The sequence below is a fragment of the Orycteropus afer genome, unplaced genomic scaffold (genome assembly GCF_000298275.1).
Source record: "Orycteropus afer afer isolate SDZICR_OR568_19922 unplaced genomic scaffold, OryAfe1.0 scaffold00076, whole genome shotgun sequence".
Taxonomy (NCBI): Eukaryota; Metazoa; Chordata; class Mammalia; order Tubulidentata; family Orycteropodidae; genus Orycteropus; species Orycteropus afer.
This window is the reverse complement of record NW_006921663.1, coordinates 2,874,500-2,901,800: the sequence shown is the minus strand read 5'-3', so window position 1 is coordinate 2,901,800 and position 27,301 is coordinate 2,874,500. Positions and strand designations below refer to the sequence as shown.

The window sequence follows — 27,301 nt, the reverse complement described above, 5'->3', positions numbered from 1 at the left end:
TTAAATATATTCATTCTACCATGAAAATATTTCATACAAACATCTATTTACATACAAACACATTAAAATTTGTGAAAAGGGTTTCCACCCCTGTGGTTGTATGGCTTGAAATAGTTTCATTGCTTTGAATATGCACACATCTGGCAAAATAAAACTATTAAAATTTAGTATTTTTAAAATTAAAAAAAAAAAAAGACATTGAGGATCCAAATTCCTAAAGGGAAAATTCAAAGAAAAAACAGTCTATCAAGGTACCTGAAGTAGATGTAAATTTAATCTATTTTGTGAACCTTTGATCTGTGGCAAATGAACTTTACAACTATCAGTCTTGCAACATAGTTTTTGCTTGTTTTTCTAAAACAAAAAAGCATTCTTTTAAAAGATCTTTAGATTCTGAATCACTATTCTATGACAAATTTTAGGCAACTGTTTCAAAACAAAGCAAAACAGAAAACTATACCTCCACCTTCTTGGAAGATTTTCGATGCATTTTGCAGTGAGTGATTTAAAAGTTCATAGACTAACTGAAAGTTACTACAGTGCCACATACTATCTCACTGAGAAGATAACCCTTTATTTCACTGTTCCCAGTTACTGCAATTTTAATAGTTATAATTAAGTGTTGTAAATGGTTACACGTGGCCTTCACTGTTGGCCTTTTCAGGTTGTTGGTGATAAAGAAACAGTTTTTCAAGTGTGAAGAAGCCCCAGAGGACAAGTAGGTTTAACTACTGCCTCAGATAGATTCCAAGAGGTCTTGAAAAACTAATTTCCTTCTTAATTTCCCAGGTAGACCAGGGATGAAGGAGGTTAAAACAAGAATAGGTACTACAAACCTCAAGTCTTTTTCATCTGTTTGCTTTTTATGTCATCATTCCTTTGTGTCGGAAATTCAATCTTTTCAGTTGTTTTTGTTAGTCCATTCTAATGTCCATTTAGGGACATACTCCTACAGATTAGTTCCTATTCCTAACTCTAACACAAGAGAATATTTCATCATACAAAAGATGCTAAGGAAGGATAATCATCATGCAAGAGTTGGACTGAGATGGCTCTGAGAGAAGCTCCCGGAGGCTATGACAATGTCATGCACATTCAGGAACTCCCGCTGCTTCTGGGGAGAGCCTAAAGCTCCTTCTTTACACCCCACCCCATGTAACCATCCACATTTCTGTTGTAATTACCATGCTGATGAAACTACCAGACCCAGCTGCTTTCCTGACATATTTCCTTCCAAGTGGATTTAAAGATTCAGTAAAAAAATACATTCTGAGGCTTTCCCCTCATGCTTTGGTTTAAACAAGGAATAAACCCTACCATTGTTTACTTCCTCACTGTTAATTCCTTACAAAACCTCAACCCCGCTTGACTTTACCTACATACCAAAAACCTAAACCAAACTAGTTGCATGTTTGAAGGGGCAATATTCTTGCTCACATGAGCATAGAAAAACCAGCTACCTTCTAGTCGAGTCCAACTCATGGCGACCCCATGTGTGCAGAGTAGAACTGTGCTCCATAGGGTTCCCAATGGCTGATTTTTCTGAAGTAGATCACCAACCTTTCTTCCAAGGTGCCTCTGGGTGGACTTGAACAGCCAACCGTTCCCTTAGTTAGCAGTCTAGTGTGTTACACATTTACACCACCCAGTGACTCCTACCTGTATACAGAGCTCTGAATCTCATGCCCCCTCTCGTTCCACCCTGTGGAAAAAACCTTGTATTTGGGAATGTGTAAATGTGAGGTGAGGTTGGGTGGGGAGAGCAGGACAGACAGGACACAGAGAAAACAGAGAGATACATAGAGAGGAAAAGTACCTACAGAGAGACGCACAGAGATAGTAATATGTGAGTAGAGAACTCAGAATGGGGAGCTAGAAAAGGGAAGTGAATGCGAGAGATCAGCTGGGGGTGTGGTTACACATGGACACCCAGGCTTTCTCATGTAGGAAGAGAGAAAGAGGAAGAGATAGGGCAGGAGAAAGAAGAGCCAGAGGAAACAAGGAAGTATGAAGACTAGGGAGAAAGAGAGGCTTAGCGTAGGTGTATATTTTTCCCTCTGATTTGTCTGACTCAGAATGTTCTCATCTAATAGCTAATTTGAAAAATTGATTAGGTGGTTAATCACTATTTACAGCTCTTCAGAACAAAAGCAACCCTTTGCCATCCAGTCGATCCCGACTTATAGCTACTCCAATTGGGTTTCCATGGCTGTAAATCTTTATAGAAGTAGATTGCCTCATCTTTCTCCCGCAGACCAGCTGGTGGGTTTGAACTGCCAATCCCCTGGTTAGCATCCAATGCTTTACCCACTACACCAGCAGAGCTCCTAGAAAGAAAACTAGGAATTCCTTTGCATAATATAGTTAGGACAGAAATTATACTGCACTGCAGCCACGACCAGAGCACTATCACTCTCAGGAATGAAGTCTTTCAGAGCATAGCTGCATCGGAGGCGTAACCTGCAATATCCTCTCCCTGACCTGGCTCCACACCCAACCGACTGGGCTTTATTAAAACTATCTTTCTCCTGATGACAGTCTCTCACTTTGGGATACATGTGAATTAAAGCACCTAGCAGAATCCCATTCCAGAAACTGCCCATCCATTAGCTTACAGAACGGTATCTGCCTACAGAATAGAAGCGATCCTATCCTGGTGTTTATTTATTCACTTTTAAATAAAAATTCTATACTGTTTCCTTTGTGGCAGATCTTTCTGGCAGCCCTGAAATTCCTTCCCATGTGTGAACCATCCTTTTAAACTTTCAAACAGGGATCTAACTGGACCTTCTGAAACTGCTGCCACCTGGCTGCAAAATGTGCAGGGCTGTGAGATTTGGCACTGCTGGTGCTGAGAAGATGGGCACTCTGGGAAGCGCAGTCTTGCCATGCAAAGGGCCACTTGTGTCCCTGTTGGGAGGGCTGAGCCCTGCACTCAGTGTCCTCCTGAACAGAAAGTCATCTGAGCAGCTCTGAATCAAGCACTTTTTGTTAAATTCTTCCTAAGAGTAATGTGCAACTAACAAGAAATAATCAACTTCCTCTGCCCTGTCTTCACTCTTCACCTGCTCCCAGTAAATCTTCTCTAATCAACCAGAGCTCATTATCTGCTGCACTTTGGAAGGCATTAGCTTTCAACATGAAACTGATTCAGGCACCAGGTACCACCTTGTAGGCTGGACCAACTGCTACTCTACAGACCTATCCATCTACTTCATCAAGGCGTCTAGAGAAGACATAGCTATGGCATGCGCTGACCAAATCTCATGGCCATCAAGTCAGTTGTGACTCATAGCAACCCTACAGGACAGAGTAGAACTGCTCAGAGAGTTTTCAAGGCAGCAAATCTTTATGGAAGCAGACTGCCACATCTTTCTCTCACAGAGTGGCTGGTGGGTTCAAACAGCCTACCTTGCAGTTTGCAGCCAAGCACTTAACCACTGCACCACCTTGGCTCCCTGGCATGTGGTGAGGGCACTTACAAAAAACCCCAGAATCTCAGAATTCATTCAGAGCTATCCCAAATATGTTACAGACCTAATTAGCTAAACTAAAAACAGGGTTTTTCTTATTTCTGCAGTTGTGATTACACATGGCTTGCAAATGGCTGAAATGCTACTGATATTGTTGCTTTAAACTATACAGGTGTTACTCTTAATTTATAATGCACTGAAGCAGGTAAGTGCTGTGAAATTACAATGTAGAAGAGTTTAAGCTTTTGGGTTTGATTTGTATCTAGTGATCAGCATGTCTGCCTTAATAATATTGATTAAAAAAAAAACTTTAAAATTCTGTGTTAGAATTCAAGTTTGCTATTTGACTTCTGAATTCAATGCACTATGGCACAAGCCAGACTGTTCTATGTTATGTACATTTAATGTGTACCCAAGGAGAAAAGTTACTAGCACTATTAAAGATATTGCAAAATTGCCACAGGTAGTGCTTAGAAATATTAATTTCCCTCTCTTCTTTCTGAAAATATATATTACAACTCTTCCCTAACTTAATGCAAACAGAGTAACCTTCTTTCTTCTCACGTCTTAAAGCAAAGATATCTTTGTTCACATGCGAGAATAATAATTCTATAATAATACTCTGGCCCTATGAGCCAGCTTTTCAATATTAGGACAATAATAATGAAACAATGACCTAGAAAGAGCCAGAGAGACCTATACACTGCCACGGACACAAAATCCATTTGGAAGGTTTTCTCTGGTAAAAGATATCTAATATAGGGAATAGGAACAAGGGGTGAAATGAGTCAAAAAGTGGGCTAGGAGAAAAAAACAAAGCCATTCTATTGCAAGATACAGATCAAAGGTTAAAAGGCAAATTATACTACATTGAGAGAATATAAAAATGTAGTAATTCTCTACCTTCCATATAGCACATATGCAAATGTAATAAGATAACTTTCATTGGCAATAGGAAAAAACAAAACAAAACATCATGGAAAAACCACTGACTAAAAATGACTGAAAAGCCCCATTTCCCTTTTGCAGTCTAATCATTTGGCATCTCTGAATGTGGTACAGATTTAGACTTGAACCACCAAAGAATATCATGCTGTCTTATGTCAAATGTTCAACACTACCTCTCAGTAGGACGTTGTTGCAAGGCTAGCTAATTTTAAATCTGGTATGAGTAATACAGTCTAACCTAGTTAGTATGCAAGAAAGTCATTGCTAATGCAGGGTGAGAGGATGTGATGTCACAGCATGAGCAGTCCCTGGTTGTCCCGTTGTCAGATAAACGTAGTGCATAGATCCAAGTTTCTACTCCAGGTCTCTGAATCCAAGAGCCACCGGGCCTTTCACTTCTGCTGGGTGGCTTGAAAGGCCTTCAGCTCCACCTGGTACCACTCGGGGGCTTCAGGTCCACTCTTCCCTGGGGGGCTGTGGTCGTATCCATAGGCAACAGTGAGCTCCTCATCGGCCTCCACAGTGTGGAGAGTGCGGATGCACTTGATGGGTCCAAAACGGGGGTGGACAAACCTAAAGATCAAGATGTACACAGTCACTCCTGGGCCAAGTCAGGAGGTTAGAAGCAAAGGCTAGTCAAGGGTGGGTACAAGAATCCCCATCATGTGCCCTTCCTTGGATACCACTGGGAGGGACTCAAAGTGTGGTCCACAGATCAGCAGCTGCAGGGAGTGTGTCAGACCATAAAATCAGTTGTAATGGAGTCAATCCTGTCTCATGGTAATCCATGTCAAAGTAGAACTGTGCTCCATTGGGTTTTCAATAGCTGTTTTTTTGGAAATAGATTATCTGGTCTTTCTTCCGAGGTGAGTTTAAGTGGACAAGAACCTCCCATCTTTCAGTTAGCATCTGAGTTCCTAACTGTTTGCACCACACAGGGACTTCAGGGAGCTTGATAGAAGGGTCTAGACTTACTGATTTGGAATCTGCATTTCAACAACACCCTCAAGTGATTCATATGGACATTAAAGTCTAAGGAAGCACTGCTTCACCTTCCTTTTGGCATCCTTCGGAGATGCTTGCTGCTAATGTAAAGTTTGGCAGTCTGAGTTCACCCAGAGGGGCTTCAGAAGAAATCGCTGGTGAAAAATCAGCCATTAAAACCGTTACAGAGCACAGTTCTATCCTGCCATACACAGGGTCACCACGAGTTGCCAGTGACTCAATGGTGCCTGGTTCTCTTCTTTTTGCAGTGTATTTGGCACTCTGTATTTATAAATCAAAGAACTGTCATCAACAGCAAACATTTGTCTTTAATGAGAAATCAAATCTTGTGCAGCCTGTCAGCATTTCAGCTCATCTGGCCAACTCTGTAGCATCAGATTGCCTGGCTGTACCTCTAGGGGAAGGCTTTTGGAGTTTAAGATGTGGGTTTTAAAAAGCAAAAATCCTATATCCTACTTTGTGTATATAGAGGAAGTATTATTTTCTAGAATAAAAGCAGATGAAGATTTTCTTGCAAGAGGAACGTCTAGACTCCTCTGCCAACTGCTTCTTTATGGTGAAGGGCGCAGTATCTCATCATAGTGACAACTCCTCTCAGATCAGAGGAGGGCCTGTGCTAAGACCATGTCCATCATTCTGATCCAAGATTCTACAGAAAAATCCTGATCAAAAGAGGGAAAATGTAGAATAGAAATTCAAATTATCATGGACTCCAGACTTTCTGGAGCCGTAGAGGCTGGGTGAATCCCTGAAACTACTGCCCTGAGATAATCTTTAAACCTTAAACCAAAAATATCCCCTGAAGTCTTCTTAAAACTAAATAACTGTTTAGTTTAATTAGTGAAAAACATCTGCCTTGAGCATTGTGCTCTTTTAAGAATGATCCATATGGGATATCAAATTGACAACAGCAACTTGAATGGTTAGATGGGGGGGCAGTGAGTTTATGTTAATGGGGGAGGAACAACTCGGAAAAGGAGGGTGAGAATGGTTGCACAACTCAAAGAATGTGATCAATGTCACCAAATTGTACATGTAGAAGCTGTTGAATTGGTGTATGTTTTGCTGTGTATATTCTCAACAATAACAAAATTAAAAAAAAAAAAGACTATGTTCATATGCCAACAACTGCCAAACCAGTTTACCTATACAGGCGCCTGTAGGAGGACCAGTAGATAAGTCAGGAACAGACTTAGTTCAACTTATAGTTTCTGAAACAGATATATGTTGACCAGAGAGAAATCAGTTCTATTTTTATATGCATGTGGCCCATTCAACCGCATTCATTTATGAGTCACCTTTTGAATCAGGGACAGTTTAAACACTGAAGGAGAAGCTTCTAGGCTAAGTTAGATTGATATGTGGATATGACAGTAAGTACTTGGTTGGTTTCCTAGATGAATGGTGGTAGAAGAAATATGTCTGTGGTTTAGGGACATCCTTTGTGTGGAGTAAAAAGGAACTCCTCTACCTCACACAAAGCGAGCCTCAATGGCCCCTCTATATCAGTGTCACGTTTTGTGGAAGGCACACCCAGTCAGAAGACTTTGGTGTGAATCTTGGCTCCATTCATTATTATTGCATCTTCTTGGAAAAGGTCACCACCTAGTGTTTCTGAATCTTACTTTCCTCATTTGTAAAACTGTGATGTACTAGCTAATAATACTTGTTCTATAGGATCTTTGTGAAGAGAAAATGGTATCACATAGATAAAATCTTGCACAGTGCCAGGGAGGGGGGCAGTGCTGGTTCAGTGGTGGCATTCTGGCCTTCCATGCAGGAGACCAGGGTTTGATTCCCAGCCAATGCACTTCATGCTTAGCTACCACTTGTCTGTCTGTGGAGGCTTGCATGGTACTATGATGCCAAACAGGTTTAAACAGAGCTTCCAGACTGAGATAGACTAGAAAGACAGACCTGGTGATCTACTTCCAAAAACCAGGCACTGAAAACCCTATGGATCACAATGGTGCAATCCATACCTGATCATGGGAATGGTGGAGGACCAGACAGCATTTTGTTCCATTGTGCATGAGGTTGTCATGAGCCAAGGAAGACTCAATGACAGCCAACAACAACACAGTGCCTGGCACAAAATGAAGGCTCAACTAATATTTGTTACTGGGTGTGTGTGTGTGTGTGTGAGAGAGAGAGAGAGAGGGAGAGATAGAATGTCTCACATTGTGCTCCATTACAGAGGAGATCTCTGGACCAGGGATTCAGGGCTCTTTACTAAAAGCACAGCTTTGTCCCTAAATTATTTCATTAAAAAATAATATTCCTGAAATGGAACTCTGGTCAACAATTAGATGCACTGAAAACAATGTCTTGACTTTCTGGACCTAAGGCTTCTCTTATGAACCTCTTGTATTGTCATTTTCCTGCACATTATCATTATTTTCAGAGAGTAGTTAATGGACAGACTAAAAAGAAATAAACCAATTTCAAGTGCTGATTGGTCAAGGCGGTAGTAAGGCATGACGTTTAAGGGTACTTCCAGACTGCATTTCTGCATCTGTGATGGGAGGCGGTAATAGTAGCCTTACTGAATTACTGGGAGGCAGTATATTCAAGAATAATATTCAAGAAGTATTTAGAACAGCACCTGCCATAAAGTAACCCAGCCACTACTGCAGAGTCGATTCAGATTCATAGTGACTCTACAGGATAATGTAGAATTGCCACTAAGAGTTTGCAAGGCTGTAAATCTTTACTGAAGCAGACTGACTAATTTTTCTCCCATGGAGCATGGAGTGGCTGGTGGACTTAAACCTCTGACTTTCAGGTTAACAGTCAAATGCTTTCACCACTATACCACTAGAGATCCTATGACATAAAGTAAGTGCTTAGTAAATGTTGTTGTTATGTGCCGTCGAGTCAGACCTGACGCGTAGTAACCCCTCCTTGGGTTTCCGAGGCAGTATCACTACGGAAGTAGATTGCCCAACCTTCCTTCCAAGGAGTGGCTGGTGGGTTTGAACCACCAGACTTCTGGTTAGCAGTCAAATGCCTTAGGCACTACGCTACCAGAGCTCCTTAGTAAATGTTAGGTGTACTACAATCAGTCAAATCAAACCTCTGCACCAAGTGGCCCCTTTTCAACATGTTACCAATATTTACAGCTAGGAGAGGAATTCTTGTCTATTTGTACCTTTGACATTTGGTACCAGACTACAATTAAAACAGCTTACAGAAGTATTGTTTTATTTATGCTAAAATGAGGAGCTCTGGTAGCATAGTGCCTAAGGCACTTGACTGCTAACCAGAAGGCTGGTGGTTCAAACCTACCAGCCACTCCTTGGAAGGAAGGTTGGGCAATCTACTTCTGCAGTGATACTGCCTCAGAAACCCAGGGAGGGGTCACTATGAGTCGGGGCCGACTCAATGGCATAGAACAACAACATGTTAAAATGTGCATAACAATACCAATGATTTTTAGAAACAAATGGATATCATAAATTGGTATCTGACCTTTATATTTGGTTATTATCCAAACAGTTCTCTCATTACCCCCAAATAGTTAAGATTTGGTTACCCTGGGCTTGCAAAAGAAACCCACAGAATACAGACCTGATTTTGCACAAACAGTACCTTCTCTGGTCTTCTGTACCCTCTTCTTTTTAATGAGAAAACTCACATACTTGTAATGAAATTGAAGAACTAATCTGTCTTAAAGAGAGTACTCAAAGATGCATTTATTATCATTAGTTATCACAACATTGAAGGGCTATGAAGCTGTGTGCAGACTGCCACGATTCTGTGGCCTAATTCACATTGGCCATGAAAGCCTTGGAGTTAGTAACAGTGTCAGTTTCATTTCACATGACACATGTCCTTTGCCATTCCTACCTGCCCTTTAAACAGCAGTTGTAGCTTCAGTGCTTGTTACTGACTGCCAAGAAGAGCAAGTCGCTGCCAGAATAATTTTCAAACCATTTCAAGGATGCAAGAAGGGACACTGGAGGAATCTCTAAATCCTGGTAATTTTTCTGCAGGTGAAATGCACAGGATCTGATCTTATTTATGCTAAGAAGTTAGAGGACTGAGGTATCCCAGGTTATAACTGAGCAGAAAAGGTTGCCCACAGCTCACCGGCTCCCAGGAAGAAATGGCATTCCCAGGGTAAAATAAAGAAAGCAACCATGATGATACAAAGACTCCCAACTATATCCTTTAAGGAACAGTTGACAAAACCAGAGATGTTTGGCTTTGGGAAAAGAACATTCAGGGATCACATGAAAACCACTGAAATATCTGTAGGGCTTCCACATAGAAGAGAAGTTGACATAGTACATAGTAAAGGAGATAATTAAGGCCAAGGGCTGGATGTTACAGGGAAAAACCAGTTGGTCCAAATAGCTGCCTTTATGGGTAATAGTAAGCTCCCCATTGGAGGAAGTTTTCAAGCAGAGGTTCAATAAGCAGTTGGAAGAGGAGGCTCAAACTCTGAGAGGCAGTAGGACTATTGGATTTTTTTAAATAATAGCTTTATTGAGATATATTTGACATATCACTAAATTCACGATTTTAAAGTGTACAATTCAGTGTTTTTAGTATATTCATAGAGTTGTGTGCAAACCATCACCATGATCTTATTTTAGACCATTTTCATCATCCATAAAAGAAGATGGAGTGATCTACTTCCATAAAAATTTACAGCCTCAGAAACCCAATGGGGGCTGCTGTGAGTCAGAATCGACTAGATGATAGTGAGATTTTTTTTTTTTTTGAATAAAAGAACCCCACCCCTGTCATTCATTAGCAGTCATTCTTTGTTCCCCAATCCCCTCAGCACTTGGCAATCACTAATATACTTTTTGTCTCTATTCTGGACATTTCATGTGTGTGGTCCTTTGTGACGGACTTCTTTCACTTAGAATAATGTTTTTTAAGATTCATCTGTGTTGTAGCACATATCAGAACTTCATTCCTTTTTATTGCCAAATAAAAGGGACTATTTGATTTTATAAGGAGCCCTGGTGGCACAATGGTTAAGTGCTTGGCTGCTAACCAAAGGACTGGTAGTTCAAATCCACCAGCAGTGCCACAAGAGAAATGTGTGGTGCTCTGCTTCTGTAAACACTACAGCCTTGGAAACCCTAGAGGGCAGTTCTACTCTATCTTACAGGGTCACTATGAGTCGGAATCACCTGGACCACAATGGTTTTTTTTTTTTTCCCCCGACCTCACAAGTCTCTTCCAATACCAAGACCTGATATCCTAGGCTTTGTTGTTGTTGTTATGTGCCATGGAGTCGGACCCGACTCACAGCGACCCTTCCTTGGGTTTCCGAGGCAGTATCACTACAGAAGTAGATTGCCCAACCTTCTGAGGAGTGGCTGGTGGCTTTGAACTGCCAGCTTTCTGGTTAGCAGTCAAATGCCTTAGGCACTATACCACCAGAGTTCCCAGGCTTAGGGTTTTATTTTTCTCCTTCTACATCATAAAAGCTTTTATGCGCAGAGTAATCTCAATTTTTACTATTACTTTAAATAATACTACCTTTCATTTTCCATAATGAGAAAACTGAAGGAAAAGAAAAGCTACTATAAAGTGTCAATCCTTAAGCATAGTATTTCCATTGCGTTTTAACTCTTGCAAGTACTTTTCCATTTCTTAGCTTGCCAAAGCCAGAGAGGGAGGAGTTTAGATTCTGAGTTTCAAGTCATAACTTGTGCCTGTGGCACCTCTGCTTTTGGTTATTTTGGTGGAGCAGGCTTTGAGGACATTCTGAAATTCAAGGTCATTCTTGATTTGAGAGGAGATGAACACCTTTCACATGCCTCTTTCAGATCCAGGGTAGAGCTCTGGTGGCATAGTGCCTAAGGCATTTGACTGCTAACCAGAAGGCTGGCAATTCAAACCCACCAGCCACTCCTAAGTTGGAAGGTTGGGCAATCTACTTCCATAATGATACTGCCTTGGAAGCCCAAGGAGGGGACACAATGAGTTGGGTCTGACTCAACGGCAGTGCATTTGGGTTTTTTTTTGGTTTTTCAGACCCAGGAGCCTGAACTGGAGACTTAACCCAGCAGCTCAGTGTCATACTTACATATCATAGATGCAGTTTGGAGTAAAGGAGTGATTTGCCTTGTGACCCAAAGAGGCACAGTACTTGGATACGTGGTTGTAGGGCTCAGGCACATCAATGACTGTCTCTTCATCGAGGGAGAGAGTATTCCCATTAAGGGCCCAGTCCCTGCTATCAACCTGCCAGAAAAGAAGAAATCGAGCATTAGAGAGGACCATTCTGCCAAGATCTCAAAAGATGTCAAGGATATTAACTCATTTATCCTGAAATTTCATGATTTGATGTGAAAAGAGCCCAGGGCATCATCCCTCTACACACTGATGGTACCATCGGCATATTTGGGCAGCATCAGGCAGTTCTGCTTAGTATATACTGATGTTTTCCCTTATGTATATATATATTTTTTTTTAAAAAAAGGATTAAAAGTCCCTTACAAAGACACATAAAAATAACAAAAAACCCAAAATCAGAGAACTTGAATTAAAATTAATGAGGAAGATGAAGCAAAGCAAAGCAAGAACAATAAATAGAACCAGAAACACACGGAATGCAAGAAAACACTCCAGAGAAGTCACAATCTACCTGACCAGCAGAGGCCATCACCAACTGGCCAGATACTATCAGGCTGTCTCCAACTCAAGGAGACCTCATGTGTGTCAGAACAGAACTGTGCTCTGTAAGGTTTTCAATGGCTGATTTTTTTAGAAATAGATCACCTGGCCTATCTTCCAAGGCACTTATGGGCAGATTTGAACCTGTAGTCTTTCAGTCAGTAGCCAACCATTTTAACTGTTTGTACCCACCCAGGGACTCCAGTTGCCAATTACTGGTGAGCTTCGTAAATATAACATCCACAGTGCAACCATTAGGCTTCCTGCTTGAAACCACTCCTGACCAGCAAACCCCATGTCATTAATTGACTTGTGCCCCTCCCCCCAATGTGTGTAAATTTGGCTGGGCCATGATTCTCCGTAGTTTAGCAGTTATTTAATGATGTAATGTGGTAGATATGTAACGATACTCCATGACATGATCTGATGTGATAAACTGATCAGGTGTAAAAGGATTAAGATGAAGGGTGGGACGCCACATCCACCGCATCCGTAGTCCTGTCACAGCCCTGATCTGATGTAAAGGGAGCTTCCCTGGGGTGTGGACTGTAACACCTTTTATCTTCCAAGAGATGAAAGGAAAGAGAAGGGAGGAGGGCAGAAGGAACTACTACCACCAAGAAAGAAGAACCAGGAATGGAGCACATCCTTTGGACCAGGGTCCCTGTGCTGGGCGCCTCCTAAGACCAGGAGACACACAGAGAGAAAGCCTTCTAGAACTGGTACTCTGAATTCGGACTTCTGTCTTCCTAAATGGGAGCTCTGGTAGCGTAGTGCCTAAGGCACTTGACTGCTAACCAGAAGGCTGGCGGTTCAAACCCACCAGCCACTCCTCAGAAGGAAGATGGGGCAATCTACTTCCGTAGTGATACTGCCTCAGAAACCCAAGGAGGGGTCGCTATGAGTCGGATCCAACTTGACAGCACATAACAACAACAACAACAACATCTTCCTAAATAGTGAGAGAATAAATTTCTATTTTTTTAAAAAAATCCACTTGTGGTATTTCTGTTATAGCAACATTAGGTAACTAAGCTACCCCAGGATCAGTGAATGCCAGCAGAACAGTCTTTTGGAGCACATGGGATTCCATTTTCATACAAAACTATTGATTCTCAGATGTATACCATCTTTCTCACTTCTAAATTATAGTTATGCTTTTATTTGTAGCTGATATTCATTCAACAGCTATTTACTATTTGCCTATCATGTTGCTGGCACTAATGTAGGTGCAGAGGACACAGAAGTGTCCAAAAGAAAAAAAAAAGGATGGCTTTTAATATTACAGATCTGTCACATGAAACTGATACACGACACTTGGTATCATCTACCCAATGTTGCCACCAGTTAGGCTTGCTTTCTCTTTTTTTCTTTTCTCCAATCTCCCCAACAAACTCTAAATTTCACGAGGACAAGGATAGTATCTCAGTCATTTACACAGTACAAAACTAAAAATCCAAACTCACTGCCATCGAGTCGGTTCCTACTCATAGTGACCCCTCCTTGGGTTTCTGAGGCAGTATCTCTACGGACATAGATTGCCCAGTCTTCCTTCCGAGGAGTGGCTGGTTAGTTTCAACTACCAGCGTTCTGGTTAGCAGTCAAACTTCATGATTAGTAAAATAATGTTTAGGCGCTATGCCACCAGAGCTCAGCAGGGTGGATTTCAGCAGAGTCAGATTCTGCTATTTGAAATTCTAACTTGAACTTTGCTACTTACTAGCTTTGTGACCTTGCGAATGTTGATTAACCTCTCTGGGATTCAGTTTCCTCATCTGCAAAATGTTGGTTGAATGAATAAATTATATATCAATATACTGAAGCTACCTTTCATATGCTGAATTTCTTGGACATTCATATATTGCTGACAGAGAAGTCCAGGGCCATCATGTGGGGCCACTGTCTGCCAGACCACAGCTCAGTGTGAGTATACTGCCATCTTTTGCTTGAACATCTTCTTTGAATATGAAATAACCTTACTTATCGTTTCACAGAAATAAGCGAAAAAGTAAAAACAAGAATGTGGGATATTAGCGATAAACTTACCAAAAAACCAAAAACCTTGAGTTTCCGAGACGGTATTTCTACAGAAGTGGATTGCCCGGTCTTCCTTCTGAGCAACAAACTTAAGTCCCGGATATTTAATACAAGTGAGACCAAGATGAAAATCACTCTCTGAGCTAAAAGTATCAAACCTTTGCCCTTAAGCAGACATTTGTTGTTGTTGTTGTTGTTGTGCACCATCGAGTCGGACCTGACTCATAGTGACCCCTCCTTGGGTTTCTGAGGCAGTATCACTACGGAAGTAGATTGCCCAACCTTCCATCTTAGGAGTGGCTGATGGGTTTGAACCGCCAGCCTTCTGGTTAGTCAAATGCCGTAGGCACTATGCTACCAGAGCTCTCAAAGCAGACACTTAGAGAAATTAATTGTGAAATGAAGGATCAAAAACAAAAACCTATATAAAATCTTGGAAATATATCAAAGATGGTATCTTAAAGGCAAGAGTTGATTTAATTGTGAAAGATTTCAAATGAGTGAGGTGCTTGGCATAACGAGAGGTTTCTGCCAAAGATGCAGGCCAGACTCCATTATTGCTATGTATTCTGAGCTCTCAAAAGTCAGCTAGCCAGCATACTTCAGGAAGCTTGCAGGGTCCCCTCCTTCCCCCTTCCTCTCACAGCTTGCTCCCAGGAAGAACACACACATAGGCTGGTTTTTGAAAGATCCATACATCAAAAGTTGTTAAATAACTCAAACTTTTATGATTAGTAAAACAATGTTTAATGGATCTTGCCTTGGCTAGTGTTTGTTAAAGCATGGTTTTGTAAATGCCAATCACTCAGAATTTTTTCCTTGTAAGTTCCTGGATTTTCTGTATTTAAAGTCTGTGAACATTTCCTCTCGTGGGAATACTGTCATGAATCCTCAGGAAGCACTGCCCAATCTAGATTGTACTATGCCTTCAATAAAAACTCTGCTTTAATTTTAACAGAAATTCCAGTTTGCTTTTTGACACAACTCTTTAGCTTTTTATTTTATTTGGAAATGGAACTCTTCTTCACAAGAGGCTGTCGTATGACTGTGATACTAGATTTGGCCTTTGTCTTTGGTTTCCTGAAAACAGCTCTTGGATTTCCCTAGCAATTGAGGTGCCTTTATTACGTAAAATCTGTGGACAGCCCCTGAGAATGTGTGCAGGTGAGTGGGGACTCCACAGAGCTCACTGGGCAATCAACCTCAGGAAGAGAAAGGGGCATAATTCAATCATGCAAATTCAGTGTTTCAATCAGCCATGACTATGCAATGAGGTCCTAGTCATGACTATGCAATAATAAAGGCAATGAAAGCCCTAAACTTGGAAGTTCGATGGGCTTCTTGTATTAGCCAGAACATCAATGTATGTAAGAGGGATAATGGAGGCTTCATGCAGGCACCCCTACCAAACCTTGCCTGAGGCATCTCTTCATTTGTATCCTTTTTGGTTATAATAAATGGGTAGCAGTAAAGGGCGCTGGTGGTGTAATGCCTAAGGCAACTGATTGCTAACCAGAAGGTTGGTGGTTCAAAGCCACCAGCCACTCCACAGAAGAAAGACTGGACATCTATTTCCGTAAAGATTTACCACCTTGAAACTCAAAGGGTTTCATGTCACTCCATGGCAGTGAGTTTGGTTTTTCTTTTAGTATGGTAATGTATGAGTTCTGTGAGCCATTCTAGAGAATTAGCAAGACAACAAAGGGCAGTGAGCCAGCAGAGGTTGGCCTAACTAGTGAGACTTAGCTCTGGGTGGCAGGGGACAGAGAATAGCTGTACAGGTGGCCAATGAGAAGGCCAGAGTCCTTCTAACCTGCAAGGTCTGACCTAACTCTAGGTGTTAGGATCAGAGAGAAAGAGAGAGAGAGAGTGCCATGTGATTGGCTGGTGATGGGGTTGACAGAGATGTGGAAAGGCAAAGACTGAACATATTTCCAGGTGGGAATTGGATCCATGCTGATCCTTACCAGGCAGTTAGCAATAACGGTGGGATTTTCCCATCTTGTTCCTTTATCAGTGCAATGATTTTTGCACAAACAAAAATAGGGGCCTTCCTACAAAGCACCCTACCCAAAATCAAACATTAATTACTTAAAGTCCAACTGGATCTCAAATCTTCAGATATTGTGTGCAATGAATTACTGTCTCATTGATGACACCATCCTACTTTCTCTAAAATAGTTGTAAAACTTAAAAAAAAAATCATATTAAGGCTCAAAATAAAGAGGAGGAAATAATTTAATCAATTTTACAAAAAGCCAATATAGTTGTTCCTCCATAATTCTTATAAATTTTAAAGCAAAGGACTAATGAGAAAATCAAGGGTGTCTGAAACAAAGCCCTTTAACCAATCAAGTTAGTTGTCCATTTCTATCCCACTCACCTCTTGGTGTGTAATTCGGACCCCATTATAAAAAGACATAACAGTATTAGGTCCCACAGCTACCTTTGAAAACAGTCCTTCTCCAGCACTGGAAATTAGAGATTCAGCAACATAAACCCTAAATAGAAAAGAAAAGTACAACAATGACTTTTTAATAAATTTTGACATGCTATTTCCTAAATCAACCCCTAAAATATTATTATGGCTACTGAATTCAAAATGTCAGTTGACAATAATGAGACAGGAAGAGAGGAGGGAAAATGTTGGCAGCAGTTGGCAAAGAAAAATCTTTTGGTGCTGCAAATTAAAGAAAGAGTAGTATGTCTCTTTTAGCAGTGGTATTTAAAATTTACTTGCTATAATAAGAGGATTATTGCTACCATATATTATAAAGCTATATCTTGCTATAAGGGTTCTTCTAGTAAAATTTTATATTTTTAGTAGATGATAATTTCTAGTCCAGCAGGGACAACAAAAACACTTTCCAAGGGTAATTAAAACAGTACCTATGTTTGTCAATGCTTAAAGAATGGAACATTATTTTAGTTAAGCCCCAAGATGAATCCTTTACATGAAAGAGTAACAAGCAGAGTTAATAAAATATATCCAATTATAAGCACTTCCCAAGAAAAGAGTTTACAACAGAGGTCGGCTAACTTTTGCTCAAGGGCCAAATCTTCCTGCTGCCCATTTTTGGAAAATATTGTCTAAGAATGTTTTCCCACTACAACATTGAGTACTTGCAACAGAGACCATATGGCTTGTAAAGACTAAAATATTTACTCTCTGGCCCATTTGGAAAAATTTTGCCAACCACTGGTTTATAAGAAGAGAAAGAAGCACTGGTGATTATGGAACTAGATTTAATATGAGAATAGATACTTCATCAACAATAATTTCATTTCTGTGGGCACATCTGAAACTGGACATCAGCAATTTCTTTATATGGATCTTATGCTTATGTTGTAGATTGGTAGATGTATAGTTTTCAAGCTATCCTCATTCTGATAGAATTATACATCTTGCCACTTTGCATGTGACTTTATGGTACTTCCTCTTAGAGTGGGTGGAAGATACATCCTTTTTCTACTGACTTTGGACTTGGGCATATGATCTGCTTTGCTAATGGAATATGAGCAGAAATGTCTGTATGCTAGGTTTCAAATGTTAAGCATGGTAAGTTCCTGCCAGTCTTCTTCAGAGTTTCTATTCATCTCCATGAGAAGATGCCCAGGAAGCTATTGCTCCTTTAGGCTTCTTACAAGGAAAACCAAAAACCAAACCCACTGCCATTGAGTCAATGCTGACTCATAGCAACCCCCATTGGATTTCCAAGGCTGTAAATCTTTTACAGAAGGAGACTGCCTCATCTTCCTCCTGTGGAGCAGCTGGTGGGTTTGAACCGCCAACCTTCTGGTTAGCAGCAAAATGTCTTACCCACTACGCCACCAGAGCTCCATGTATAATACAGACCTGAACCCATCTTGAAACCTAGAGTCCAGCCTAGTCCAGCTGAGCCTAGCCAAAATGGCCAAGCCTCAGCCAACCTACAGAAACAGGAGTGTGAAAGAAAATGTTTTTGCTTTTGTGGTTTTGAGGGTATTATTATGCAGCAGAATCACAACATCACAAAGACTAATTCATAGGGTATGATGCGATTGTGTTTGGGGAAAACAAGAGACCAAACCCTTTTGTAAATAGGCCTCAGCTTTTTGTCAAGAAAGAGGCTGTTCATTGTGTCAAACACCACGATCTGGGGAAAGAGGCCTGTTTTTCAGATGGAGCGGAAACTGAGTGGGAGATAAGCCATGCTTACAAAGAGTGAGGGGGAAAAAACCCTCACTACCATCAAGTCAGAACCAACTCACAGCGACCCCTCCTTGGATTTCTGAGGCGGTATCACTATGGAAGTAGATCACCCAATCTTCCTTCCAAGGAGTGGCTGGTGAGTTTGAACTGCCAGCCTTTCTGGTTAGCAGTCAAATGCCTTAGGCACTATGCTACCAGAGCTAAAGAGTGAGGCAAAGAGAAAACCAAGTCAGGATGACACCCTTATTCATAAACAGGCCAGTTGCTAGGGAGTTAAGATTCCCAGGGAAAGTACCAAAGAAATGCACACTAAGAATCCAGGACCAGAATTTAGCTATCCTCACAGAATAGAGATGAAATAGGATATGATTTGATACTTTGTGAGTGAGCTTATAGAATCAGAAATTGGAATTCAGGAACAGTTACTGGTGATGTTTGAAAAACATGAAGAACATATTTAATGTCACTGAATTTTACATGTGAAGACTATAGAAATGGCAAATGTTTCGTTACTTATATATTTACCACAATTTAAATAAATAAAAAATAAGTGTTCTGGTCTATGCCTAGGAATAGGAGTATGAAATGCACCCCTTCAGGCCAGCATGTGGCTTCCATACAAATTGTGGTACTTGGGTCCCAAGAAAGGGGACACTTAAGCAGGCATAGTTGGTTGCTTGGCCCAAAAACTCTTTCTACAGGGTTTTCAGTCAGGGATGGGCACATGGGCTGATGTATGCTAATAGATGGAGAAACTTTCCTCACAGGGACAAATTCTATATTAAGCATTACAGCTTAAACTCTAAAGTACTTTGTGGAAAGCTGCGGTCTTGCTGACTCCATTTTGAGTCTTGACATGAGTTCAGTTACCATTTCAGTTCTTTATGTTATTTTCACATTGCCTGCTGACCAATGAACCAGTAATGTGGTTATACTTAGACAAGTCAAGGCAAGGCCAAGGAGGGGTGGTTATAAAAAGAAATAGGTAACTTGCCTGGGTGTATCCTTAGTGATTTACTTCAGAAACCCAAGGAGGAGTTGCTATGAATCGGATCTGACTCAAGGGCAGTGAGTTTTAGCCACATGTTATCTAATTTAAAGGAGCTTTGCTAATACAAAAGGAGCTCTGGTGGCGTAATGCCTTCAGCATTTGACTGCTAACCAGAAGATTGGCAGTTCAAACCCATCAACCACTCCGTGGAAGGAAGACTAGGCAATCTACTTCCACAAAGATTTACTGCCTTGGAAACCCAAAGGGGGTCACTATGAATAGTAATCAACTTGATGGCAGTGAGTTTGGGTTTGGTTTTTTGGTAGTATAGTGGTTAAGGCATTTGGCTGCTAACCAAAAGGTTGGTGGTTTGAACCCACTAAGCCACACTGCGGAAGAAAGATGAGGCAATCTGCTTCCATAAAGATTTAAAGCCTTGACAACACAACAGTACTCACTAAGAGTCAGAATTGACTCAATGGCACTGGGTTAGGATTGGTATTTAATTTAAATAGAAAGTTGGCATCCCAGTAACTATGACTCAGGGCATCATGATCATGAGTCATACCCTGACCACCACGTAGACACCCCAGAACCAATCTAACCTTTTTAAATCTGCAATTACATATGTATCCCAATCATTGTCCTTTCCCCATTTTTGTAATCTTGCAGGGACTGTGACAGTGATGGATTGACTTGCCACCAATCATGATCTTGTAATGATTTCCTTTGTTCTCTAGCATATATAATGAACTCCATGACTGTGAGTTGGTGGACTCCTTGGCCTCTACTGTGTGAATGCTGGTTCCCCTCATCTGGATGATTATATTTGCTTTGTCTTTGTCTCGTTTAAGGCTTAATAAAAGGGTTGTTATTGAATATGTTTGAATCTAGGGTCCTTTTTCCCCTAGCACAGAGAGAATAGTACATTCTTCTTCAGAATATATGAATATTGATTTGGAGGATTCTCAGAGAAAAAGGATATTTCAATGAAGAGCTTCGTTTGACCATGACTCTGGCCTGAGCAAAAAGCCACAAAGGTTGCCTCCACCATGGTTATTTAACCTCAGATTAACAGTGTAATTAAAACCACAAGAGATAAAAATACCTCTCTGATTCATAAGGATCTGGAAGAAGAGCATTGGTAGAAATGCAAGATGAAGTTGACTTATCGAAATGGTACACAGAACCTAAGAAACAAACAAACAAAAAATATCAGTACGGTTAGAGTTAGGACGGAACATTGAAAACATTCCTCCCTCTATGAGACAAGAGGGTGTTAAATAATTCAAAATGTTATTCAAGTTATACCAACTAGAATGAAATTCTTCAACATAAAGGGTAGCTTTTAGATTTGCTCTTAAGTTTTATTTCAGGTCTTAATGAACAACTATCAGATGTAGCTCTTAAAATTTCTATGTGTTCTGGAATTTTCTTTATTCAAATGATTGAAAACATGTTGGTATAATTAAAATTTGTAATCAGGAAAATGCTTTGTGATGATATTTTGAGATGTCTCTGGTCAGATCAGATTGGGCAATGACTTTTTTTTTTATTAATTTTTTATTGTGATTTGGGTGAAAATTTACAGAGCATATTCACTTTGCATACAGCAGTTCACATACACTTCGTCTCATGACATTGACCACAATTCACCACAATGCAACAGCTCCCCTCCCACTTCCTCCTGACAGTCACCTCTTCCCTATGGGCAATGGACTCTTAAATGGTATTGTGGTTTCCTTCATACCAGACAGTCTGTAGAATACAACAACCAAGCCCTGGTAGTTGCTTCTTTCACTAAAAACAAACTTTCAGCATCCCCAGAATTAAGGAGCATGGAGCTGCTTTTCGTAAAGCATTAACAAAGTCATCTTATATTATATTAAGGTGTACCAAAAGCCAATTAATTCGAGACTAAGGTATACACCATCTTAGAACTAACATTAGTTTCTGCACATGATTAGCCTTTGAGAATACTCACACAACACAAGAACCCCAGTGACCACAATGAAGACATGCAATGCCTCTGAAGACTTGCAAGATAAAGAAACAAGTTTTAGAACTGGAGGGAAAATTATTTTAGCCTAGGATATCACTAATAATTCCATTAGGCAATTCCTTAGTGGTTACAAATGGATGAACAGTTCTAGTCTTTCTAGTTCTTTGTCAAACCAAACCAGTCAGCCTCTAACCAGCATACAAAACCATTTGTGTATTTTGAACAGAAGGAATTTAATTCAGGGAATTAGATGTACAAAGGAAGGGAAAAGCTGAGAAGCAAACGGTGAAGTGAGGAGCCAAGGCACTAATTAGCAAGAGCCAGGAGCCTCTGCCCATCCCTCAGCCAGAGGCACAAAGGAGAGGGTGGTATCACTGGAAGGAGTCCTGTGATGCAATGCTTAAAGCACTCAGTGCTAACTGAAAGGTCAGTGGTTCAAACCCACCAGCCACTCCATGGGAGAAAAAAGTGGTAGTCTGCTTCTGTAAAGATTTACAGCCTTGGAAACCCTATGGGGCAGTTCTATTGTGTCCTATAGGGTCATTATGAGTTAGAATTGCCTTGACAAGTAGTGGGTTTGATTTAGGTTTGGTGTCACTGGATCTCAAGGGCTGGAGTAACCTGGTGGAAGCTAGAACCCTCCAGGTGGGCCATCCTGGTGGGAGATGGAAACTGGAGGACACAGGCCACTATTGGAGATGTTGCTGGATGCAGATGGAGCTTCTCTCTGATTTCTTCCTTCTATTCCCCTCTAGCACCTCTGTAAAAATACCATGGGGGGTATCTGACCTCCTCTAACTTCACAAGGGAGAAGAAGAATCAAGATTAACAGCCCAAGGCTGATTCCTATGAAGTTAAGTTCAGACATGCTTCTACCCTCTGTTTTCACCCATACTGACACCAACCATCCCTCCCATAGCACACTACTTTTCATCTGGGTTTGATAATTCATTGCAATGACCACACAACTCATAAACAATACTCCAAATTATCAGGTTTATTAGGAAAGTAAGAGGTTACAAATCGGGATCAGAAACAACTTTGGTCAGGATAGTTTTCCTCAGTTGTGCCCACAGGCACAACTTTCCTCTGGCCCTTGGCCTCTCAGCTTTGTGGCCCCTTGTCCTCTGCTCTGCTGGGACATATGTTACAAAGCTCTTTAATTCTGCAATAAGTGTCCAGAGGCACTCCACTCTGCCAGCAAGTCTCCTGCCTGAAGGCCCTTAGCTTTCTCACTCTGTGGACCAGGTAGCCCAGTGCTTTGTCAGCTTTCCAGTTCTGCTGTCTCTGCTGCTGCCGCTTCTTGCTGTCTCTTGCCATCTCTGATGTTACAACTCTTTCTGTCTGCTCAGCTAGGAGGTTCTCAGAATGGGGATCCCAAGTCCAAAGGATATGCTCTGCTCCTGGCTCTTCTTGGTTGTTGTGAGGTCTTCCCTTTTCCACCCCCAGGATGGCTCATGTTAAGCCTAGTGGGATGGCAAAACTGACCAATCCCATTGTTAGGATTCCATATACCTTATTTGCATTGTCCTAACCCACCAGCCACTCCTCGGAAGGAAGATAGGGCAATTTACTTCCATAGTGATGCTGCCTTGGAAACCCAAGGAGAGGTCACTATGAATCGGGTCTGACTCGATGGCACATAACAACAACAACAACAACAACCCGATGAGAGTTCCATGCACCTTATTTGCATAGTTCCACCCAATCATTTGGTGGTCATTACAAGACCATGGCTAGAAAGGCCACATAAATGCAACCAATCACCATAGCCTCCCTTGGGCCAACCCAGCCAAAAGCCAAATGCCACAGAAACCTGGGAAAATCAGCCTACAAGGGGAAGAAGTTCCCGACAATAAAAGCAGAATAGGAAAAAGATGAGGAATTCATCTGAGAACAAATCAATTCTGGATTGAGAGCAAACACAATCCATTAAAGTTTAAAAAGAGAAAAAAAAATCCCACACTTTTATTGATCAAACTTTTCTGTGGAATACCTGTTCTAGTGTAAGGAAGTTACTCTATGAATGTCCATCTCCTTCTGTAGGCTAACAGTTGCATCACAAATGTACTAAGTGCCAACAACATGTAAAGCATTATGTTAGGGGATACAAATAGGAATAACATGTGTTCCTGCTTTCAGGGAGTGTACAGCATCTTCTCCAATGCACGCTCTCCCTTTCTCTACACCCTTAGTCAGGGCCTATGCTCCAGGAGCCCCTGGGTGGTACAAATAGTTAATGTGTTGAACTGCTAATTGAAAGGTTAGAAATCCAAATCCACCCAGAGGCTCCTCATTAAAAAGGCCTGGTAATCTACTGCTGAAAAACCAGCTACTAGAGGTTCGAGTCCAGCCAGAGGTGCCTCAGCAGAAAGTCCTGGTGATCCACTTCTGAAAAATCATCCAGTGAAATCTCCCCAGAGCACAGTTCGACTCTGACACCCATGGTGTCTCCATGCCTCAGAGCTGACTCCATGGCAACTGGCTATGCGTCAGGCAAACATAATGTGTCCTGTTACTTTTCTTCCTTTCTGTTATAGCTTATGCCATACCCTTTATCTAGAATTCATTCATTCATTCAACAAACATTAATTGTAAGAGATGAATCAAGCCTTAAAGACAGAGTAGGAATTAGCCAGGGAAAGGAATTTATATGTGGAGGGGTAAAAAGATGAGGTGAGAATAAATTCTAACCAGAGGCACAGAAAAAGTAGCATGAATTAAGTGAAAAACATAGTTTTTCACTTTCACAGAAAAAGATTGTGTTAGGAGAAGAGGTCAGTGAGGGGACAGGTCATGGAGTACTTCATGTGAGATGTTTGTGTTGTATTCCTTCCCCAACCACTGGACCAGATGGTCACATGACCCTGTGTAGTGGGTTGAACTGTGTCCTCCAAAAAGATGTGTTTAAATCCTAACCCTCAATACCTGTGAATGAGACCTTACTTGGAAATAGACACTTTGCAGATATAATCAAGTTAAGATGAGTTCATGCTGGATTACAGAGTGCTGTAATCTTGCATGACTGAGGAGAGGACACACAGAGGTGCACATAGGTAAGAAGGCCATGTGAAGATGGAGGCAGAGACTCGAGTGATATAGAGCTACAAGCCACAGACACTAAAGACTGCCAGCGGTTAACAGAAACTAGAAGAGGCAAGGAAGAATTCTTCCCAAGATCCCTCAGAGGAAGCACAGCTCTGCCAACACCTTGATTTTGGCCTTACGGCCTCCAGAACTGTAGAATATAAATTTCTGCTATTTTAAGCTACCCATATTTTCATACTCTGTTCTGCTAACTCTAGGACACTAACAAAAACTAACTATAGTCTGTAAAACCCAATTTATTGGGCAGCTAGCAGTTGAACAGCTGTAACTGAAAGAGGTAGTGGAGGGGAGACACAAACATGGCAAAACACCAGAGTAAAGATCTATGCGTGGTTCTTCTGTGTTATCCAAAGCAACCATGGTTCTGACCATCTTAAGGCCCAAATTGTTCAACATTTCCTTAAAATGGAGTCCTTGGGTGGGATAAACATTTCATAGTTAACACACTAGGCTGCTAAGTGGAAGGTTAGTCTACCCACAGGCACCTCAGAAGAAAGGTCTGGTGATCCAGTTCTGAAAAATGAGCCACTGAAAACTCTATGGAGCACATTTTCTACGCTGGCATTCATGGGGTTACCACGACGAAGTCAAGTTGATGACAACTGTTCTGTTTTTCTCTTAAGATACCTGAGACCTGTCAGAATCTTATCAATAAATTCCCTTCATCTTGCTTTTTTTTTTTTTTTGCCTTAAGTTACTTTGGAAAGGGTGTCTATCAGTTTGCCACCAGGAGTCCTAAGAAAAATAATCATCCCCTGCATTGTAGAATTACCACTCTCACTTTTCAAAGTCTGTTATTTATACAAGAACAATATAATAACAGTAACTTTCATGATGGTGTTTTACGGGTTGTTGTATGCTGTTGAGTCGACTGTGAGCAATCCTACATGACAGGGTGGAAATGCAAATATTCCCATTTTATAGATGAAGAAACAGGTTCTGAAAAGATAAATAACTTTACCAAAGGCCATAATCCAGTAAAGGTTAGTACTGCAACTCAAATTAGGTGACCCTTAGGTTGAAGGCTTTCTGCACTAAAAATGTGACTATTTCTGAAGTTTTTAAACTTGTAACACCAATTGGTATCCTCCCCTATCTGTTTCCCCTGCCCCAAGTCTCCTCATTTTGAAACACTGCAACACTGTCTCTTCTAGAACACATGTGAAGAGCATACACAATAGAATTTGAAATTTAAAGACCACTGCTTCATTTTTTAAAATAGCTGTTTACATTTTGGAATAATTTAAATATACAGAAAAGGAGAAGAAGTGTAGCTGGAATGCTCCTTGGAAGTGAGAATGGCCAGACTTCGTCTCACCTCCTTTAGTCATGTTGTCAGAAGGGACCATTCTGTGGAGAAGGATGTCATGCTTGGTAAAGTGGAGGGTCAATGATAAAGGGGAAGGCCCTCAACAAGATGGACTGACACAGTGGCTGCCGCGATGGGCTCAAGTATAGTAGGGATCATGAGGCTGGCACAGGACCAGGCAGTGTTTCGTTCTGTTGTACATAGGGTCGCTATGAGTCAGTGAGGACTCGACAACACATAACAACAACAACAACAATAGAAAAGAAGAGCTTCCAATACATTTCTCCTAATGTTATTAACCTTTTATATTACTATGATAAAAACCAAAAACCAAACCTGTTGCACTGAGTTCTTTCCAACTCATAGCAACCCTTTAGGACAGAGTACAATTGCCTCATGGTGTTCCCAAGCCTGTAAGTCTTTACAGAAGCAGACTGTTTCATCTTTTTGCCATGGAGGGGCTGATGGGTTCGACTGGTGACCTTTCAGTTAGCAGCTAAGCACTTAACCACTGTACCACCAGCACTCCTTATTCACAGGTATAGGGGTTAGGATTCCAATATACATTACATCTTGGAGGAATGTGTATTACAGATTGCATCATGTAAATGCAATCTATAATACACATGCATACAGCTTTCTTACACTGTGCAATTCAAAATGCAAAATCTTGATATTTCTTTATATATTTTTTCTGTATTTTTCAGATTCTCTACAGTAAATAATTCTATACTCAGAGTCTGTGTGTGTGTGTGTACACAGTGTATTACACTTCTAAAAGGAAACAAGATTCCCCGCCCCCCCCGATATGGATTCTATTTGGTTCACATATTAAATGTGTGCTCCATGCAAGATGCTGGGCTCTGAAGAGAGCAGGTAATGTCAGTATGCATTTTATCTTTCCCAATCAGTTCAGACTGAGACACTTTTACAATTTATGCCAAGCTGGAGGATCTCCTTAATTTGGGTCTTTAATATCATTAAACTGTGTTTTCACTTTTCAGGTATAACTCATTCAAGAAGATGGAATTACTGCTCTCAATTCTCTACTCCTTCCTTGTATTAGAATTAAGTATCTATGTCCTTTATCATGTGACTTTTCAGTATCTCTCACAAAAGTGCATGGTGACTATATCCTTTTCCATCAATGGTTAGCTTGGCAAGGTGACTTATTTTGGCCAATACAAAGTGAATAAAGGGGGTAGTGTTTCAGCTCCAACATGAGGTCTTTGCTCATGTCTAACGTATCAGTGAAGCACCATGAGAAACTCATGCTGGAGGTTAACACCTGTCCATTCAGAATGGGACTCAGATTTAAGACATGAAGAGCAGATTCAGTCCTCACCAGAAACCTCAAGTTCCAGGGAGCCAAGTCAAACCCTGGCTAGACCAGCTGAAGTACAGCCGATCAGCTGACCTATGTTTGTTGTTGTAAACCACAGGGATGTTGAGGTGTCTGCTACACAGCAAAACCTGATTAATATAACAGTTAAAGTGGACGAAGAAAGAGCTCTGGTAGCATAGTGCCTAAGGCACTTGACTGCTCACCAGAAGGCTGGCGGTTCAAACCCACCAGCCACTCCTCGGAAGGAAG

At 41.0% G+C, this 27,301-nt stretch overlaps 1 protein-coding gene across 1 annotated transcript in view; it reads right to left on the bottom strand.

Moving 5' to 3' along the window:
* Window positions 1-4,813: 4,813 nt before the first annotated feature.
* Window positions 4,814-27,301, bottom strand: part of SETD7 (SET domain containing 7, histone lysine methyltransferase) — a 65,219-nt gene continuing 42,731 nt past the window's right edge. The window contains exons 6-9 of the mRNA XM_007941206.2: window positions 20,397-20,478; window positions 16,489-16,606; window positions 11,479-11,636; window positions 4,814-4,994 (exon numbers count right to left, since the gene is read on the bottom strand). Of these exons, the coding sequence (XP_007939397.2) occupies window positions 4,814-4,994; window positions 11,479-11,636; window positions 16,489-16,606; window positions 20,397-20,478 (539 nt within the window). The remainder of the gene's footprint in view (window positions 4,995-11,478; window positions 11,637-16,488; window positions 16,607-20,396; window positions 20,479-27,301) is intronic.